We start from the raw sequence: 20,110 nt of genomic DNA, 5'->3' as shown, positions 1-20,110 counted from the left end.
AATAATTTTCAAGACTTTGTTATGCTAACCTGTTTCGGAGTGATTCCCTATGACCGTTGTTTTTGCACGTTCAGCCACGTGTGGCCCCAAAATTAAACCTGGGAACACGGCAACAACAAAAGAAAATATGTGAGGATTGAACCTCAGTTAGCTTAAAAATCAGCTAAGTCTAATATAAACTAAGGAAAACATTGTGTTGACCTGAATTTTGAAGATTTGCGCTTATGGAGATTCCCCCTTTTGTTCAAAGACGCCTCTATTGCGAACCATAAGCTATGGCCCTGAGAACACGAGAAGAGTAACACAAGATTATGTGAGGATTATCTCCTCACTTTTGCTTAGTATTAAGAAACGTTTAAACAGGATTTTTGTAATACCCATCATGAAGAATTGCAGGATGTCTTTAGATATTTCAATCCGTTGCAATCACGTGACTAAGCTCTAACTCGTTCTGGCAAAAAGCTGACCTGAGAACACGCAGAGAAAAATGCAAGGACTTTGTCCTCGCGTTAGCCTAACTCAATTCTTCTTATAAACTTTAGTAAACATTATACTATTTATACCATATTTTGAAGATTTCAGAATGCTTTCTATGGTGCGTAGTCAGTAGAACCGCGTGCGATATTAATTCTGAGAACACGAGAAAGCCACACAAATGCAAGGGTCGATACCTCACGTTAGACAATAACAAGGTCTATTTTTAAAAAAGATTACTCCAAAATGCGTGGGGATTTTCAGCGTATGTGTAAAGTATGCAGTTATTACTGTTCACATTATGTTACAAGCTAAGCTTACTATTTTTGCGAACGTAAAAACAAGTACATTACCATCATGCGAAGACCATCCCCGACGTTAAAGTTTAGACACAACTTCTTCCAAGACAAAAAAATTACATTTACGATACTTCAAGTAAGCATCATGCTCGTGTGAGTACGGGTTTACTTGTCACTAATATTCAAGCACCTTTACCAAAATCTCAAAACAAGGAGCGTATTGTGCACTGCGATGGTTTGCCCAATCTTGTCTACGTTAATTAGCTTCCCAAACGTCACATGCTCACTAGCTAAAAACCTGAGAACATGAAAAATTAAAACACAATGCGAGAAGCATTACCTCGCGATCATTGTGCAACAAACAAATACAACAGTAGGGTTCTTTCGACAATTTGCAAATTTAGTAATCCTTTTTACTATGCAATGCAATACACATAACATTAAAGATTTAGTAAATAATCGCAAAACCACCCCAATAAAGTAATTATACAATTCGTACTTGCATGAATTAGAATGTAGCGTATCTGGAAACAAAAAGAGACACAAAATAACGTGGAGAATATTCTCCACTTGTAACAATTAAGAGACGAAATATATGTATATTATAAACAGTATTGTCAATTGAAATATAAAGACAACTAAATAGAGAATTATATGTTAAAACACTTTTGGGGGTGACGCTTTAATTGTGGAGATTCTTTACAAGCTCTAGTGAATGCTTTTCACACGCTCCCATGCCAACTAACGATGCTGAAGTGTTCTGTGAACATGACTACCACAAAAAAAAGCGAGGACATACCTACATCGTTAACAAAAACATACAAGTACACAAAAATAGATTGACAAATTCAAATTAAAAAATCGCAGGCAATATGTGTAATAAAATAAAAATATACACAAAATTACGATCACAGTAAAATAAACCAAATTATGAAAAATTTAATTAGTGGTTTGATCTATAAACGCATTTTGCACACCCAATAGCAAGGGATTAACTGTCTTACAAAAGGGTTAGCCGCTTACTCAAAGGCAGAGAGCACGATGCTAGGCGGTGAAGGCAGAGGCACAGATCGGAGGGGCGAAGCCGGCAGACAAAATCAGGGTAAAATCTGAAGATGCAAGCAGAATTTGTGTCGCCGGCATATAGCATACCGGAATACTACTGTTTCCTACGTAATACATACAATTGTGTCGATATAGGCAAGGGGCGTACGGATGTATATTTGATGGTACCTGATGACTTACAGGCAGTAATCCACTTATGGTGAATAAGTATTTCATATACGTGGGTAAGGACAGTTAAGGACTGACACTACGAAAATAACAACGACTCAAATACACTCACGGCACGATCGAGAGGTAATACAGACACATCCACGCGAAGAACGGGGCTCATGCAGCATGTCCGCTTGCACGGGGAACGCCATGCACTGTTCCAAGGCTGAGACTGCACCAACCGGCAGCTCGCGGGCTGACACGCGGACTCACGCAGAAGGTGAGCTGGCACGGAGACGTGGGCAACCCGTCGGCTGACACGGGAGCATCCATGCGTAGTTCGAAGGCTGAGATTGCCTCGTAGAAGGCGGGGCGACTTAGTGACTCCCGCAGCTCGCGGGTTGACACGGAGACTCGTGAAACGCGTAGGCTGACACGGGGACTCGAGCAGATCTCGACCCGGGGACGCTCATGGTTAGCTCGAAGACTGAGAAGATTCGCAGGACGTGGGCTGGCTTGGGCACTCCCGCAGCAAGGAGGTTGACGCGGCCACTCGTGGAGTGCGAAGGCCGGCACGGAGATGCGTGCAGTACGAGGGTTGGCACGCGAAGACCCATGACTCGAAGGCCGAGAAGACACCCACGTGCAGAACGTGGGCTGGTACGGGGGCTCGGGCAGATCATCGGCTCGAAGGTGGAGAAGTCGGCATCCACGTGTAGAACATGGGCTGACTCGGGGACTCGTGCAGTTGGCGGACACGGAGACTGCAGCACATGGGTTGAACAGGGACTCACACGCTGGACCTCGATTGGCACAGGGTCATAAGTGCGTAGCTTGACGGTCAGGAACAAGGCACCCGTCGAATGCGGGTATCCGTCTAGGAGATTGACGCAGCACGTGGGGTGTCATGGAGACTCGTGCCTGCGGCACGAGGTTCGACACGGAAATTCGGGCAGGACGTCGGCCACACCTAGGCAGCTCGAAGCTCGTAGGTCGAAGGCTGCAAAGGCCATGGCTTGGACGCGGGCTGGCACGGAGATACGTGCAGGATGAAGACAGGAACGGAGAGTCGTTCAGCACGAAGTTTCGTGTTGGATGAAGGGTGGCACGCAGACACGTGCTGCACGTAGTTCGGCACGGGGATTCGGGCAGCGTGAAGGTCGGCACGAAGACTCGTGTAGCACGAAGGTCAGCACGACGAATCGCGCAGCATGAAGTCCGGCACGATGACTCGTGCAGCTTGAAGACCGGCATGTTGACTTGCCCAGCATGAGGGCCGGTACGGACACTCATGCAGTAAGAAGACCGGCACGTTGACATGCGCAGCATGACGGCCGGCGCGGAGACTCACGCAGCCTGAGGGCTGGCATGTTGACTTGCGCTGCATGAAGGCCGGCTCGAGGACTCGCGCTGCATGGGGGTCGGCACGGAACCCGCGCAGCATGAGGGCCGGCACGATGACTCGCTCAGCGTGAGCGTTGGCACGGACACTCATGCAGGATGAAGACCGTCTTGAAGACCCGTGCAGCATGAAGGCCGGCACGAGGATACGCAGTATGAAGACCGGCACGATGACTCGCTCAGCATGAGAGCCTGCACGGACACCCGTGCAGCATGAAGGCCGGCACGAGGACTCCCCCAGCAATGAAGGCCGGCACGGACACCCGTGCAGGATGAGGGCGGCACGGACACCCGTGCAGGACGAGGGCCGGCACGAGGACTCGCCCAGCCTGAGGGCCGGCACGAGGACACGTGCAGCATGAAGGCCAGCACGGACACCCGTGCAGGATGAAGGCCGGCACGGACACCCGTGCAGGACGAAGGCCGGCACGAGGACTCGCCCAGCATGAGGGCAGGCTCGAAGACACGTGCAGCATGAAGGCCAGTATAGACACCCGTGCAGGATGAAGGCCGGCACGAGGACACGTGCAGCACGAAGGCCGGCACGTAGTCTGGTGGAGCAGGAAGGCCAGCACGGAGACTGGTGCAGCAAGAAGGCCAGCACGAAGACCAGCCAGGAGACTCGTGGATCATGGAGGCTACCACGGAAACTCGTGTAGCAGGCCGGCAAGATGACTTGGTCAGCACGAAGGCCGGCACGGAGTCTGGTGGAGCAGGAAGCCCAGCACGGAGACTCGTGCAGCATGAAGGCCAGCACGAGGACTCGCGCAAGATGAAGACCATCACGGAGACTCGTGTAGCATGAGAGCCAGCACGAGGACTCATGCAGCATGAGGGCCGGCACGGACACCGGTGCAGGATGAGGGTCGGCACGGGGACTTGCGCAGCATGAAGACCGGCAAGAAGAGTCGTGCAGGATGAGGGCCGGCACGGACACCCGTGCGGGATGAAGGCCGGCACGAGGATTCGTCTAGCAGGAGAGCCGGCACGAGGACTCGTGCAGGATGACGGCCGGCACGAGGACTCGCACAGCATGAGGACCGGCATGGATACCGGTGCAGCATGAAGGCAGGCACCAGGACTTGTGCAGCACGAAGACCGGCACGAGGACTCGTGCAGGATGACGGCCGGCACGAGGACTCGCCCAGCATGAGGACCGGCATGGACACCGGTGCAGCATGAAAGCAGGCACCAGGACTTGTGCAGCACGAAGACCGGCACGAGGACTCGTGCAGGATGACGGCCGGCACGAGGACTCGTCCAGCAGGAGGGCCGGCACGGACACCCGTGCAGGATGAAGACCGGCACGAGGACTCGCCCAGCATGAGGGCCGGCACGAGGACTCGTGCAGGATGACGGCCGGCACGAGGACTCGGCCAGCAGGAGGGCCGGCACGGACACCCGTGCAGGATGAAGACCGGCACGAGGACTCGCCCAGCATGAGGGCCGGCACGAGGACTCGTCCAGCAGGAGGGCCGGCACGGACACCCGTGCAGGATGAAGGCCGGCACGAGGACTCGCCCAGCATGAGGGCCGGCACGAGGACTCGCCGGCATGGACACCAGTGCAGGATGAAGGCAGGCACCAGGACTTGTGCAGCACGAAGACCGGCACGAGGACTCGTGCAGGATGACGGCCGGCACGAGGACTCGCCCAGCATGAGGACCGGCATGGACACCGATGCAGCATGAAGGCAGGCACCAGGACTTGTGCAGCACGAAGACCGGCACGAGGACTCGTGCAGGATGAGGGCCGGCACGAGGACTCGCCCAGCATGAGGGCCGGCATGGACACCGGTGCAGGATGAAGACATGTGTAGCTCAACTGGGAGAAAGGCCAGGCGTCGGACGCAGACAGTCACGGAGACGCGTGCAGACTTGAAGACTCGTAAGCTGTGACTTGCGCAGCACGCAGACAGGCACGAAGACTCGAGCTGGTAGAGTATTTTTCTAACTTAAGTGACTAATCAAGTAGAAATTTATTGCTATACATATCTGTTATGATTATCATGCAATTGTAATGCATTCGTTTGATAAATAAAAGGCGTAACTTACCAGGTGAATGACTGATGAACATTGATCCTGGAGGTATGATCCGCTGACTCAAGCAAGGGTTGCTCGGCTTTCAGAAGGATGAAGCATAACACGCAGGCAGGAAGACTAGCGAAGCAGGATTTGATGACTGTCGCATCTCAGACGCCAGTCGACTCTTAAAGCTCGCAGGAATACACTCGCCAAATTTCTCAGAAGAACTTGTGAAATGAGAGGGCTGGTTCGATGCACCAGGCTGCACGCGGATTTACACGTAAGCACAGCTTGCAGCGTGTTGACACGAAGACGGCCGAAGAATGGCTGCGAGGATATGATTGTTACTTAAATTATTAATGCTAAAATGCAAATACTGAAACACTCATAGTAATCAAGTAATCAGAAAACGTACCAACTGAAAGAAAGAAAGCTCAGAAGCAGGAGGCTGACGCTGACAACTTCAGCTCGCAGTTCATCTTATACGATGACACACGTTGCTTGATCACTCGAACTAGATAGAGCTTCCAGCAAGACGACACCAAACACTCTGACACCGCACCACCGCAAGCAGGCATGACAGTAACGTGCAAGAAGACATTCATCTCAAGCCCTGGTGCGAAGACTCTTCACAACACTCCGTACGGCACGAAGACTCAGGATGGGCAGAATGTTTGCAGCTAAAGACGTTGAGAAGAAAAGTACTTAGTAACTAATAAAATAGACAATCATTATAATATAGTTTTCAAAAAATCTTTCGAATACTTACCACCTGAAAAAGTAATCACGCTCAGAAGACAGCATGGGTAAGGCCTGCTGATGCAGGCAGAAGACGCTCGGCCCGGCTCGGCTACGAAGTGCGAAGATTGATGCAAATGGCAAAGGCTCCTACCCACATCTTGAATGTCGCTCGAAGGCGCTACAGGGTCGCGTAGTTTGAAGGCTGGCCCGAAGCTAATGGCCGCAGACTGGCTGGTGGAATATGTTCCCCACTTGAGTTATCGATATTTAATGCAGGAATTGTTTTTACAATAAAAGTCTATGTCAATACCTATAATGAAAGTACCAGTTTTAGATATTCCAGATAACTCACCAACTGAAAAGGTAAAGAGCAGAAACATCGAAGCAGGATGTGCAAGGCCCGCTGACTCACGCAAAGGATGCCCGTAGATTGAATGGCAGAAGATGAGTTTTTCGGCAGCTGGCTAGTAGAGCAGGGCCTCGAAGACCGCCAGAAGATTGGTGTAGGCTACCCATAGCAGCGCTAGCCGAGCACTTCTAGCTAGCTGATATGCAGAGGAGGCATGCAAGCTTGTAACGACTTACAAGGTTTCTTGGACCAAACCGACTACATTTGCACCAAGGTAAGTCTACATTCTAGCTTATTTTCGAATCTATTCAAAATATGCTAATTCAATTTTGTGAAGTCTGGCTGGCTAAAGTAGGTAGACCTCACGCAAATGGTTATGTTTACCATAAGTTACAATAATGCAGAAAAGGTACTCTCGTGCATTAGATTTAACACATTTATCACATATGCATAAACAAACAGCACAAACACAACTTGGGTAACACATCATTTTTATACACTTCACTCATTGTATATGAAACGAAATAAGAAGCATGCAGTATATAAGTCACTTTCTGCTTAACCTTATATCAAGTAGTAATACGAAAAGTGCGGACATCACAGCTTTCTCATATTAAGCTCAATTTAATGTCGTTGTTACAGATTATAATATTACAAGCTTATTAGCGACAAGAAAGTATTTTCTTCACCACAGCTGAGAGCAAATCAAGTGGTATAGATTGCAGTAAAACGCATTCTGTTGATAAATATCATATGCAGCCCAGGAGAAAATTATATTATGCATTAACTTAATTTAAGAATTAGCAGTTCATGGCTTTGTACATACTTAATTATTTATTCTACTCACTTAATTGTCAATCATTCTTACGTTAAGTCCATTTTACAAGTGTTTAAACAATATCTTTTCATTCTAGTATGCTTCTTTGGTTTACAGGAGTGGTTCCTCGAAGTTATAATACATAGTTATAATTCGTAGTTATAATTCCTCGTAGGAATAATACATCAGATACCTTTACACAAGTCCATAATTTCTCTAAATATAATAATTTCAAGTTAATGTTGTATGGAGTATTTTCCGGTTACATCGTATAGGCGACACGGCACCTAGCTAAACAGTTACATATGGAGAAATATGACATGTTTTGTTATATATATATGGTCGTTTAGATATAGCATATCCAGTTGGTTTTACACACTCATAACTTAGTTCTTACTGCTTTGTAGCATATCCAGTTGCTTTTAACTTATTTCTTATGGCTTTGAATAATTGCTTCGGTCATATTAAGAAAGTTTCGTTCACGTCTCATCATATTAAAGGTACCTATATGTTGGAAGTAAAGATTTTAACATATCTATATCTAATTAATTACTAAACAGTAAGAGAAAAAGCAGGTCATATATTAAATATTTCATGGATAGGTAATAATATAAAGGTATTATAGGTTGCAAAATTTAACTATAGGCAAGTAATATATTTGCTTATAATAGAAATTGGTAGTTAAGGTTTTTAGAAACGGTTGATACTAACAAAAAGCTACACAAAGAATATTTGTAAGATACTAAATACATTTTAAAAATAAAAGAGAAAATCGTTGTTACCTGAGTATTTTAGGTAGATTCGTATTATTGTAAAGCGCTGTAGTAGTTGATCTACTCTTGTCAAAATTGTAATGTAATTTTTATACTCAATAAATTCAGCGAAGCCTGGACGCTCTTCGTATGGGTGGTATTATACACTACACACAGGTAGCAAATACATAAGACCATAATAAGTATACACATACTTGGACAGTGGCGCCAGTAACCCAGATGTGCAGGATGATTCAGCTTCCAAGAAACTTCTCGGCCAATGTGTAATTTATTTCATGATTTCGATGTTACTCACGAATGAATTGAGAGCGCCGTAAGAACAGGTATTGTCACATGTGGAGATGAATATATTACATGGCTCTGAGAGTGATTGTAATGGAATATGTCATACCATCTGTCGTCTCATTTTTGTACTTCAAACTGCTGAAAATTACTGATTTATTTTACTCGTTCACCTCCATGTCTGGACGAAACTTTAATATCAGATAACTCAATCTTCACAGGTCAGTAGAATTCATTTCCTAACTTACTCGTACATATATTGTATATAGTGCTATTTCCATACTCTCGTACAAGATGACTCGGTCCTGAATTTAGATTAAGAGAAGCGAGCAAGCAAACTAATAAATATAAGGTACCACCATTAATCATGCAGCAATAAATCAATTATTGCAAAGATTACCTTACAAACTTATACTTGCAACTTTCACTGCCACCAGTTCCTTTGTACATTTCCTTTAGCGAAATTGTAGGAATATGTCTATTATTTATCCTATTATTATTTATGTTAAACTTGATTTCATTATTACTTTGACTTTAATAAATTTAGGAGGTAAATTAAGATGATATTTTTAAGGTTTAAAATCAGAGTCCTGAAAAAAATGCTGACCATATCAGCTTTAGAAGATTTTTGTAAGCCGCAATGTTTTGTAGTAAAACAGATATCATGTATTCTGCAAATATATCAGCTATAATCCGATATTCGATTTAAATATTTTGTCGTATTCGTAAGCTCCGATGTGCAATTTCTTCCAATTTCTTGCGAATTTATTTGATAATCAATATAGGTTATTCATTATTATTGCCTTAATTTTTGTAGAAATGTCTAAAACCTAAAAAAATATCAGACAGGCCAGGACTTTTCCACAGCCTACTCTAGAAATTTTATTTTTCCTTTAATTCGAATTACTTCGTACGTCATAGATAAAATCTTTCGAATTTATGATATGTATTTCATAAATGCATTTAGGAGGTCTATTACTTATTTATGTAACATTATTTAACTTTCGTACAGTTAAAGATAATTTTTCGTTATAATGTATTATCTGAAAAAATTGGATACATGTTAATAACCGATCCTCCCCTTCAACCTAATTGCCCATATATAAAAGGTTGATTGTATTCTTGAATTAATAAGAAAGAATCTATGATATATCTTATTATGACTTACCATATCGCAATATAAAACTGATATGTTTTATTATGTGAGAAAAATTAAAAAAAAAATCATAATGCGTAAGTTTTTGAAACCAAATGCTATTTAAAAAGTAATCAATCGTAAAAGAGCATTGATTTTAATCCGCAAATATAGATTAGCAGTCCTTATAGACTCAGTGTAGTATTTTTTTAATTATTTATGAGCATTATAAAATATTCAGTTTGGTAATTATTGCACTTCAAATCTGAAATATTAAAAGTCTATGATGTAATCATGATAATTCTATCAACCAGATAATGTAAAGAAACTAATTCTATATTGTATAGTTCGTATTCCATAAAGACTGATGAGGTTCGAAATTTAGGAAAAGGTTAGGGAATATAGCTTAGTACAGAAAATCATCAAAGCCATCATGCAGTCTGTAAAAAATACGAACCCTAATTACAATTAATTTCTTTACCAGTAACAGATCTACTGTATAAGTAGAACGACCACTTACCTAAGTTTTACTTCGGTCATTCTCAGATCGCGATACGATTATTCAGCTTATATGTTGCAGATTTGATTTGTAGGATTTATTCCTTTCGATTAAATGTCACGTGCATATTAAGATTCTAGAAAATCATCTGTATAATGTAGGAGTGATAATTCCGAAATTACTATAGGAACAGTCTAGTTTTTCCCAGGACTTGTTCCTTTTAGTGCAGTCAATTGAAGAATTGGAGCATGAACGCGGTCTCGCACCAAGTTCACGGCATCCAGTTAGCTGTGAAACGTACACAAACCAATTAATCACTTGCCCAGATTATATTGATTGTAAAATTTATTAATGTCCTGTTTTCTTAATATATTGATTGACTCAAGAATACATTTTGTAAGTAGGTAAGTATGTTTACACCTAATAAGAAACTTTTCTAGAAAGTCTATTTAACTCACCGCACATAAAAGGTCCATACATAGGGTCCCTATTTCCATGTCCTCATTTTATTTCAGTTTCTATCAGTAGCAGGTTCGATAAGTGTATTGGATAGCCTAATTGACGTCCCTTACGTTACGGAGTTCGCTCGCTTCGTGCATCAGCCCACATATCGTCACGAAAATAATTCATAGTTCACAAAAACAGATTCAGTTTGATATAACTTTTAAACCATCACTAATAGCTTCATATTATGGTCCACATTATACACAGACATGTTGTTTATAGAAGACCTGACCTGGAATTGTTGCCTACAGCTCTCAACGCACAATTGGACATGTTCTCTGGCGTGTCTATTTTTAAATCGGCATGCCAGTGATTCATTACTCTTCCGTCATCGTTCCACAGCTTTGGATATCAGGAGCTGGTCGTGATTCTGCGAGAGGTGAATGTTAAAGGAAAAATGATGCCCACATTTTATTAAACATTTAAGTGGGCATGTAATAAAAATAGTTTTGCATTATTTAATAACATAGACTCACCAACACCTTACTTTCCTCCAGCGGACGGACAGTAGGCGCAGTGCCAGAGTGCGTCACCCGCACGGTAGAGCGTGTTCAGGTCAAGTCAGGTCGGGCAGTATGCTCCACGGCTAGATAAGAGCAGGCATCTGGGCTCCAAACACAACAAAGTATACGAAAAAATCCGTCCGTGGACGGCCATATCGCTTCGTGACATTTCATAGGTTACATGATTACATTTCAGAAATTATGGCGCAATCTCCTAACGGTTACCTAGTGTGGGCTGACACCGGGACTTATTCATGTTCGCACGCCGTTTATCGCGTGTCGAGTGGGCCGTATGTCGTGGCGTGATACGCAGCGACCTCGACATGACAGCACGTAGCCTCCTCGAACAGCTCGCAAACGTTCTGCGTCTCGCCTCTCCGCAACCGCCACGTTCTCGGAAGTGTTGACGATGACTCATGGAATAATACATTGTGGGTGAAACAACAATAGATAAAGAAGAAAATGAAATTCGAAACACTTCTTTTAAAACTTCTTTTATTTTCATACTTAAACATATGTTACAATATTCTTATTCAATATGAATAAAACTCAATTTCCAATTTACTATTTTTCAACAGAGAACTGAAATCATTAACTATAATTAAATTTTATTTACAATTTGCTAAAAGGAATTAACTAAATAAATGCATGATACCGTTACAAACCCATTTTGTAGTAAGCAGCGACCACGCCCCAGCGGCAGCCAAGATGGCGGCCGTCGGATGCAGACCCACGCGAAACGCAATGGGACTGTAATTTAGAAAAACATCCTGCATATATCACAGATACAAAACGAAAAATCACTTTCCTATCACCCTACGCTAGCTATAGGTTTGACATTGTCTAATTCTTTGAAAAAACTATCGAGCCCGCTGAGATCATTCTTCCATAAGTTATCTATTTTCTCTCGATGCTGCTTGGCCATTTCCTCTTCCTTATTGCACAATCCGAGATCAGCTTGCATGAGCGCCCACCTTCTAGCACGTTCTCTTTGTTTCGATATGAGCTCGCTCTCGGCGCGAGACAGGGAGTTACTCAAAATGGCGATTATTCGCAAATCACGCTTTCTCTTTGTTCTAGCATTTATTGATTTACATTTAACTTTACGGACCCAGTTAGATAGGGATTCTGCTTTACTTTCACAAAAGTCAACGACAGATTTTTCTTGAGCACTATAGCCCATTTTTTAGTATTTGGGCTATAGTTATAATATTGCGGGTGAGAATTGTACACACCTGAATCCAAACAGGCACTAAATGACTAGATGAGCTTCTTTTCACTGCACAACACTTGACGTCCACACTTCACCACGCTGAGAATTTTATGAGAACGGCGCTTGACGTCATGGCCGCTTTATATACCCCACTCCCAACTGCGCATTTCATGAAACAAAATGGCGGCGCATAGACGCAATTCGAGGGCGCAATGGCGTCGGTCGATAGCCGCGTTTCGGATACTCACTGTAACATTTTAAAATATTATATTTTTTCTCATTATAATTTTTATATTACAAAAAAAGACAATATGACGATGAAAGTCGAAAGGGGTCCATCATAGTACCTTTACAAAGAGTGATTTAAATGTGGTAATTTTCCATTTAGTTTAAATAGGAACAAACCTTTTCATCGTTTATCAAAAAAATTTGCAGAATAAATAGTTCTTATTAAGTATTTATGAAAATTAACATTCATAACCACATATTCGTTTTGGATAATAAGAATTTTATGTATTAAATGCCCATCTTGCCTAAAATAATAATAACATTCAAACTATTTGTTTAGGGATTAACTACACTATTTCAGTTAATAACTATGGTAGAACATTAAAGAACATACGACAGTAGCTATGCAGTAAAATGGTGACTAAGAAAGAGTTAATTGAAGATTTCCTTCTGATTTAAGTCTCGTAGTCGTAAGTGGTGGTAGTTTTATGACATTCAAATAGTGTTCTGTAAAGAACCTATTTTAAATAAAAAAAATGATTTGATTTGATTTGAAATAGTCTGAACAAGTGTTCATAATAGTCTAAACGTTCAGTAAGCTAACTTATTATCGGCATTAACTAAAAAAATCTAGCACTTTAGTTAAATCCTAATAAAGATGCAACAAAAATCAGAAGCTAAGCATAGTATATAATTAATTAATAAAATGTATGAAGAGTCGGTGCATATTTCCGAACGCAATGCGGTTAGTTGGGTACGGGCGGAGGGGGCGGGGAGAAGTAAAGAAGCGGGGCGCGGAGGGGAGGATGTTGACGATCTGAGCCAAGCGAGGGGTAGCGATGGGCGATTGTTCTAAAAAAAACAATCGAATAAATCGACAATCGACGGAATCAACAATCGATTGTCGATTTATTCGTAGTAACAAAAAAACAATCGAATAACAATCGACGTTCGAATAACAATCGACGTACGAATAACAATCGACGTACGAATAACAATCGACGTTCGAATAAAAATCGACGTACGAATAACAATCGACGTACGAATAACAATCGACGTTCGAATAAAAATCGACCTTGAAATAACAATCGACGTACGAATAAAAATCGACCTTGGAATAACAATCGACGACCGAATACAAATTATACCGCGCGGCCACATGCGTGTGCTCAGGACAATGTGCAGGTGCGTCGTGTTGCAAAGTTATCGTCACTTGCCACTGGTTGAAAATGTAAAGTATTGTATTACATTTTAGTCAATTGTACTATATATTGTTGAGAAATAATTATACCATAAATCATTTTGTATCAAATACTATGGAGTATCATCGATAATCCAGATGTCGTAATCATCCCCTAAGTTCGTTTCATGACAACGTTTTCAAAAAGGTCATCTGAAAAATATAATATACGTCTCCATGGCGCATATTATAGAAAAAGATTATCAGAAAATATAAAATATGTCTTTTTAGCGTATATTATAGATCATGTACTCATAGTTACATTAAAATTACTCGGTGAAATACTATATATTAGAAGAAAAATAATGTTAACAACGCGAGTAGGGTGTGAGAGTGTGTGGCCACGAGGCGCAGTGAGCAGTGCGAGAAGCAAGGTGTGGACGCACCATTAAATAACGGAATGCAACGAAGCAGCGGCAGGGTGCACGACGCACGTGCGCTTCCCACACCAAATATATAAGACTGACTCAGATTTCTTAAACACAGAAATTAGGGGCTCCTCGCTGCTAGTAGCTTTGTGTATACTAAATAGTTGACCAACAACCAAATAGCTTCGATAGTTCCATTTTTACGTAACAATCGCGTATCGCTTGACTGCGCTGTTACTAGTTTTGCGTGTACTAAACAATCGACCAACAATCGAACAATCGACGAACAATCGAACAATCGACCAACAATCGAACTATCGAACAATCGAACAATCGAACAATCGACGAACAATCGAACTATCGAACAATCGACGAACAATCGAACAATCGACGAACAATCGAACAATCGACCAACAATCGAACAATTTCGATTGTTCGATAGTTATTCGAATACAATCGAAGAATTTCGATAGTTATTCGAATACAATCGAACACAATAACAATCGAATAATTCGATTGTTTTTAGTAACAATCGCGCATCGCTAGCGAGGGGCCGCTAAAGGGGACGCGATCGATACGTAAGACTAGCTTTGCCCGCATCCATACATGTGTTATACTTTTATGGCTTTAGGTTTCATAATAGTACATTACAATACGAGGACGAAAAATTTTTTTCTGACAAGTGTGAGTTTGCAGGCCGAGCCGCAGGCGAGGACTGCAATCACACGAGTCAGAAAAACATTTTTCGTCCGCGTGTTGTATAAAATTTTATATTACGGGGTCGGAAATGGGGGTTTTGCGCACGCGAAGCGTGCGTAAAACGTCAATTTACGCACGCCGTGATATAAAATAATATTCTTAACTATTTAGATTTAATAAAGTACCTACTAAGAACAACATACTGTTTACTCATAAAATATAAGTGTACGGTAACACAAATATTTTATACCTACTTATGTATCATTTTTTTATTTCTTAAGTAGGTACCTAAGTAGATAGCTAGTACCTAAATAGTAGTTTTATCATTTCCATAACCATCACTTGATTAGAAAAATACTTCTACCCCGCTCTGAACTTGCTTTGCGCAGGTGTACAGTCGGGCATATATTTCCTAGTAGAGTTTTTAATATTATATTGTGTCAAAGGTTAAGAGATGTGATACTGTTCACTCTTAGGGCAATATTACAGAACGACAGTCCAAGCTTAAGCATATGCTTAATTAAGGAGTTTTTAAGAAAAAATATTGACATATGCATTTTCTTGAACTCAGAGTGACGTTCTGTAATACCACAGTATACTTAAAGACAGTGGTAATACGGTACTAGTGATGTAAATAGGGAATATTATAAAAAGCTTTACATAGAGGAAAGAAGAAAATTATTTATTTTTGCTAGAATGTGTGTTAAAAAATAGTTATAACATATTATTTAATGGTACTAATACTAATACATTCTACACTTGTCGCTGCCTGCAGTTTCGCCCACGTGGTTTTCACTAAAATCTCTAACTAACGTTCTAATCTCTAATATTCGTTTGAAATGGAAATTTTCTTAAATAAAAGTGAGTAGATATTTAATGTTTCAAAAATTACAGCTGTTTTCCACGTGTAATAAAATCGGAGGTGGATGTTAGAACAAGGCTCGACTTCATTTCAGTCACTGTAGTCGTCGCTTGATTCCAGATTGGAATCCGTACCCCCTTCTGTCTCCTCCTCGCTTTCTGATTCCGACTCATTTTCACTGACTTTAATGGTAATTTCATCAGTTAGTGCATCTATTACGTAATCGCTTTTTCTATATTCGTCTTCAATAATTTCCGCTTGTGCGCATAGTTCCATCCACTCAGGTTCACCCATCATGTCACATTTTTCTTTTATCAGATCCACAACTTGGTTTATATTCCAAACTATATTTTTTTCCGCAATATATCCTTTTATTGCTACCCAAGCTATTTCTATAGGATTCATATCCTGATGGTAGAGTGGAAGCCGTAAAATTGTATGACCGTACTCTCCGAGAATATGGTCCATGCTAAACTTAATATTTTTGTCCTTGTTTAACAGAATGAGTTTATACAGTTGAGGTTTTAGCATATCGGGACTGAAACTAATTCCTTTCTCACGAAGCCATGCCCGCATATCAGATTTACGACTGTTTGAAGTTGGACAATGATCTTCATGTTTATTATGATAGAATGCATTATCAACAACCACAACTGACCTGGGAGGTAGATTGGGAATCAACTGCATTCGAAGCCATTTTTCATAGATTTGAAAATTCATATTTTCATGGTTATCCTCACCCTTTGTCCCGACTTTAAACAGAAGCAGAGCATTGGGTACAAAACCAGCTATGGAGCCGGCATGTACAATTATAACACGTTGCCCTTTATCGCTCCAGGAACTGGAGCTAGCAACTGTTGAATCGACATACGATTCATCTGTGTAAATAATTGGTCTTCCCTCCTGGCGATAACGTGCAATTTGCAGCAGAAACTCTATTCGTTTCAAGCGTATATTGCTTTGTTCTATAAGAAGTTTCCTGTTATCTTCTGCTTTTTTCCATTGGAATCCTAAGTCTTTTAAAATTCTGCGTAAACTACTTGCAGAACCTTGAAAGTTAATGTCATCTTTTAACTTTCTTAAAAGGCTTCTAACCGTCGGCAATTCTTTTTCCGTATTATGGAAATTGTGAATACATCTTATAATTACGCCTTCGTCAAAAATATCAATATTGGTAATTCTTTTTTTCCCTGACCTCCTCTTGCCAGGTGTCCGAAATACAAGATCCAATTTATCGGCTTCTGCATTTATTCTGCGTACTGTTCGCGTTGAAACTCCAGTAGCTTCTGCAACTCTTTTTTGTACATGTTTAATGTTTATTTTTATGCCTTCGTCCGCTTCTGTCTGCATAAATTTTGAAACATTATACACCATTTCTCTTACTTGCCGACGTAAAGCCGTTTTCCGGTTAGCCATTTTATATCATTGATAATATGATCAGTGACAACAAAAATTTGCAACAATAAATTATAAATACCGAAATTATAAATGTAAAATAACAAAAACAAAACAACGTAATGTGGACGATTGTATTTTGCTACGAAAACAAGCGCGTGTGCAATTCGGACGAACGCTGAGCGCACACTAGCTCAGCGTTCTCGAATGAAAATAAACGTAATCGGTAGAGTTGCCCCCAAAGATCGGTATATTCCCAAAATCGGTCAAAATGACACTACAATAATATAATATTCAATTTTGGCGACATTTTTTTTTCTTGACATACATATATTTGACAGATTATTTCGTCGTGTCCAGCGTTTTTTTTTCGCTAATAATTAACTATCTATCGATTTAGTAAACTGACTTTATCCAAAATAGTTCTAAATTATCGTGGAAATTTCGGTATTATGGTAGGACATGGCCAAAATCCGTAGAAATACCGAAAAATCGGTAGGTTAACACTGCACTAGTTCGCAATCATACGGAGCGGCTGGTCTGTGGGGGTGGGTGGGACCATTCTAGAAATATATTATAGACTTATTTCATAATAACAAAACATATTCAAAAATCAATAAACGAATGAATAATATTTTAAGTAAATATTGATTGACTCAGACTCTAGTCTGCGTCATGCATTTAAGCTGCACGAGGTTGAGTCACCCGATTAGTTTTATATGGATGGAATTTTCTGGGGATTTCCGTTACTTAATACAAAGCTATAAAGCTGATTTTTGTCTGACCAGTTTTTCAATGACATCGATAGAATGGAACGCTCACAGACGCAAGAATGTGACGTAAGCCCTCGGAGCGGAGGGAGGGGGCCCTCCGCTTCGGTCGCCAAGAAATATTCCGATAGCAGCTGCTACCTCCCCCCGCACTCTTCGTGTAACTCAACGTTCCCCGCCGTGGCGTCGTATTGTAATGTAAATCGACCTCGTTTTGCCCTTAAATGAAACGACGCAAATAACGAACTTTCCCACACGCGATGTGTAGAAATAACACGAGGGGAAGTTGTAGCAACGTATAATAATAATACGACTTGGACGGTTGGAAATTGTATGTCCCACGGCGATATTCAACAATTAATCTTATAACTTGTTATTACATTACCTACCTACTTACCTAGGTAGTACCACGACGTAGATACTTATAACTTTGAGCAACATACATTTCCCAAAATAACCACAGGTCTAAGTTATATTTACGAAAATTATTCAATTGTATTTAGACTATTTACCAAACACTTCATCTAAGAAAATGTGTCTAAAACGAAGTACTCAAACGTGTCTTAAAGCGAAATACGTAGAACTAGGTATTTCCATTTACTTAGGGACTTTATCATTAAAAGCACTAGAAATTGTCGCGTAGGTATGGCTTCTATTTTTATTGGTTAATCTTCTTTATCTCATTAGGTGTTCACTGTTCGTGGACTTCCCTGTGCGTCATGACACTCATTTCGTAGATAATAATGAGAATAATTAGTGCGTCATTATATTTGTGCTATTCCCAGAGTTTATATTTGTGTTACTAATTTGAATAAACATTAACGTTTAGAACCGTCACACCACATCGATGTACAGAGTAATAGACAAATGAATTCTAACTGCTAGAAAATCAATGGGTAAAAAATTCCCACTAATTCAATGTTTAAGCCTATTTTACTTAACATTATGGGGACTGGATCTGGCTTTTTCTCTTTATTATGAACGTCCTATTTAGGAGTTTTACCTGAGTGAAACCGGTTTAAACTACCTGCACATTGCTCTTTGTTGTGTCTAACCTCGGAACAAACAAAAGGACAAAGCCCCTCTAAAAATATAGAATGCGACTCTGAACTCGTCCGATTTACGTATTAAGTAAGTACCTATGTATATTTTTGTTACACGAATTACGCTCCCAAAACAGTTATTTTCTTAGAATTTCTTGAGTTGTTACCTGGGTCTTATTTACTATTATTACTTATACTTACCATTCTCATAGTTTTACTAGCGTAGGGCCATGTAATATTTATTGAAATAATTAGTTGGGTCTACGAACAACAATCATCATTATTGTTACTAAGTAGAGATAAATTATCTTTTGATATCTATAGGTTTCTAAGAATCTTAGAAAGTTATCGTATTTTTGGAAACCAAGATCCCAAGTCATAAGGGAGCTCCCGTCTTTTAGTGGATCACATCAAAATCGGATAGTCCTCTCTGAGATTACCTATTTATGTGTAAAATCCCAAGGTTTCCAAAGTACCTAAATCTATTTTTATGAATTATGATTGAGTAGGAGTTCCTTTCGTTGCTTTTTCTTTGTATAAGTCAATAAACAAAAAGAGATTTCTTTTTTTCTGTATATTTTAGTTTTATAAAAATCAGATAGGCGGCTTTATATGACAATCTTTGTACCTATATGAACCGTGAATACAAACATAAATTATTATTTGAATGTGTATCTCGTCTAAAAATAACTAGCTTATTTAGGGCAGTGTAACACATATTATTGAGTGTTGTCGCCAATCTAGGCATATAAATGACTTGTATAAGACAAGTTCCAAAGAACACTTGTAATATGTTCTTTGGGGAAATAGGCATAGCACGAATGCGTGTGGTCTATAAAATAGTACCACTTTCACTCATCGTGGATGTCATACGAGATCACTAAGGTAGATATCAAACTATCAAATGCAAAGCAGAGTAGTCCCGTCTTTTAAAGAAAGTTATGAAATTATTGTTAATTAATCTATTACACAGTTACACCCATCCCAGTGCTCCTATTTTTAGAGGAGGTCTGTGTCCAGAAATACATTTGCGGTAATTAAAACCTTAAAAAACATTTAAAATATTGATATTTTATTTGAGTAACTCATATATTTTTAACACTAGCACGCTTACTGAACCGTTTTTTACTGTATTAGCTTTAGTTAGTTTAGTTTGTCTTATAAGTGAAATTTTGTTATTTCTTTACACAAAAAAATTCTTTAAACTTAAAACCGACATATATGTAATTGTATCTTATAGCAGTATGGATATAACCATAATATTGGATTCCAATTT

At 40.5% G+C, this 20,110-nt stretch overlaps 2 protein-coding genes across 3 annotated transcripts in view; one reads left to right on the top strand and one right to left on the bottom strand.

Annotated features, from left to right (window-relative positions):
- Positions 1-4,359: 4,359 nt before the first annotated feature.
- On the bottom strand, positions 4,360-12,439 carry LOC140742555 (uncharacterized). Its single transcript, XM_073073458.1, has 8 exons — positions 12,252-12,439; positions 10,468-11,766; positions 10,031-10,297; positions 9,544-9,775; positions 6,507-9,418; positions 6,183-6,385; positions 5,444-5,740; positions 4,360-5,322 (listed from the first exon to the last, which is right to left on the bottom strand). The coding sequence occupies exon 8, from the start codon at positions 5,200-5,202 to the stop codon at positions 4,360-4,362; it is 843 nt and encodes a 280-aa protein (XP_072929559.1). The 5' UTR covers positions 5,203-5,322; positions 5,444-5,740; positions 6,183-6,385; positions 6,507-9,418; positions 9,544-9,775; positions 10,031-10,297; positions 10,468-11,766; positions 12,252-12,439.
- A 2,170-nt stretch (positions 12,440-14,609) lies between these two features.
- pyx (transient receptor potential channel pyrexia) overlaps positions 14,610-20,110 on the top strand; it is a 29,083-nt gene continuing 23,582 nt past the window's right edge. Inside the window, exon 1 of one of the 2 annotated variants that reach the window (XM_073073847.1) lies at positions 14,610-14,643. The gene's annotated coding sequence lies outside the window, so the exon portion shown is untranslated. Of the gene's footprint in view, positions 14,644-15,372; positions 15,463-20,110 lie in introns of those variants that run through there. The other variant, XM_073073848.1, reaches the window with a different exon arrangement.

The sequence above is a fragment of the Epargyreus clarus genome, unplaced genomic scaffold (assembly GCF_041222505.1).
Source record: "Epargyreus clarus isolate Ecla_fem2 unplaced genomic scaffold, WU_Ecla_fem_2.2 ptg000006l, whole genome shotgun sequence".
NCBI lineage: Eukaryota > Metazoa > Arthropoda > Insecta > Lepidoptera > Hesperiidae > Epargyreus > Epargyreus clarus.
Note: the sequence above shows the minus strand (reverse complement) of the source record. Positions and strands in the feature narration are given on the sequence as shown.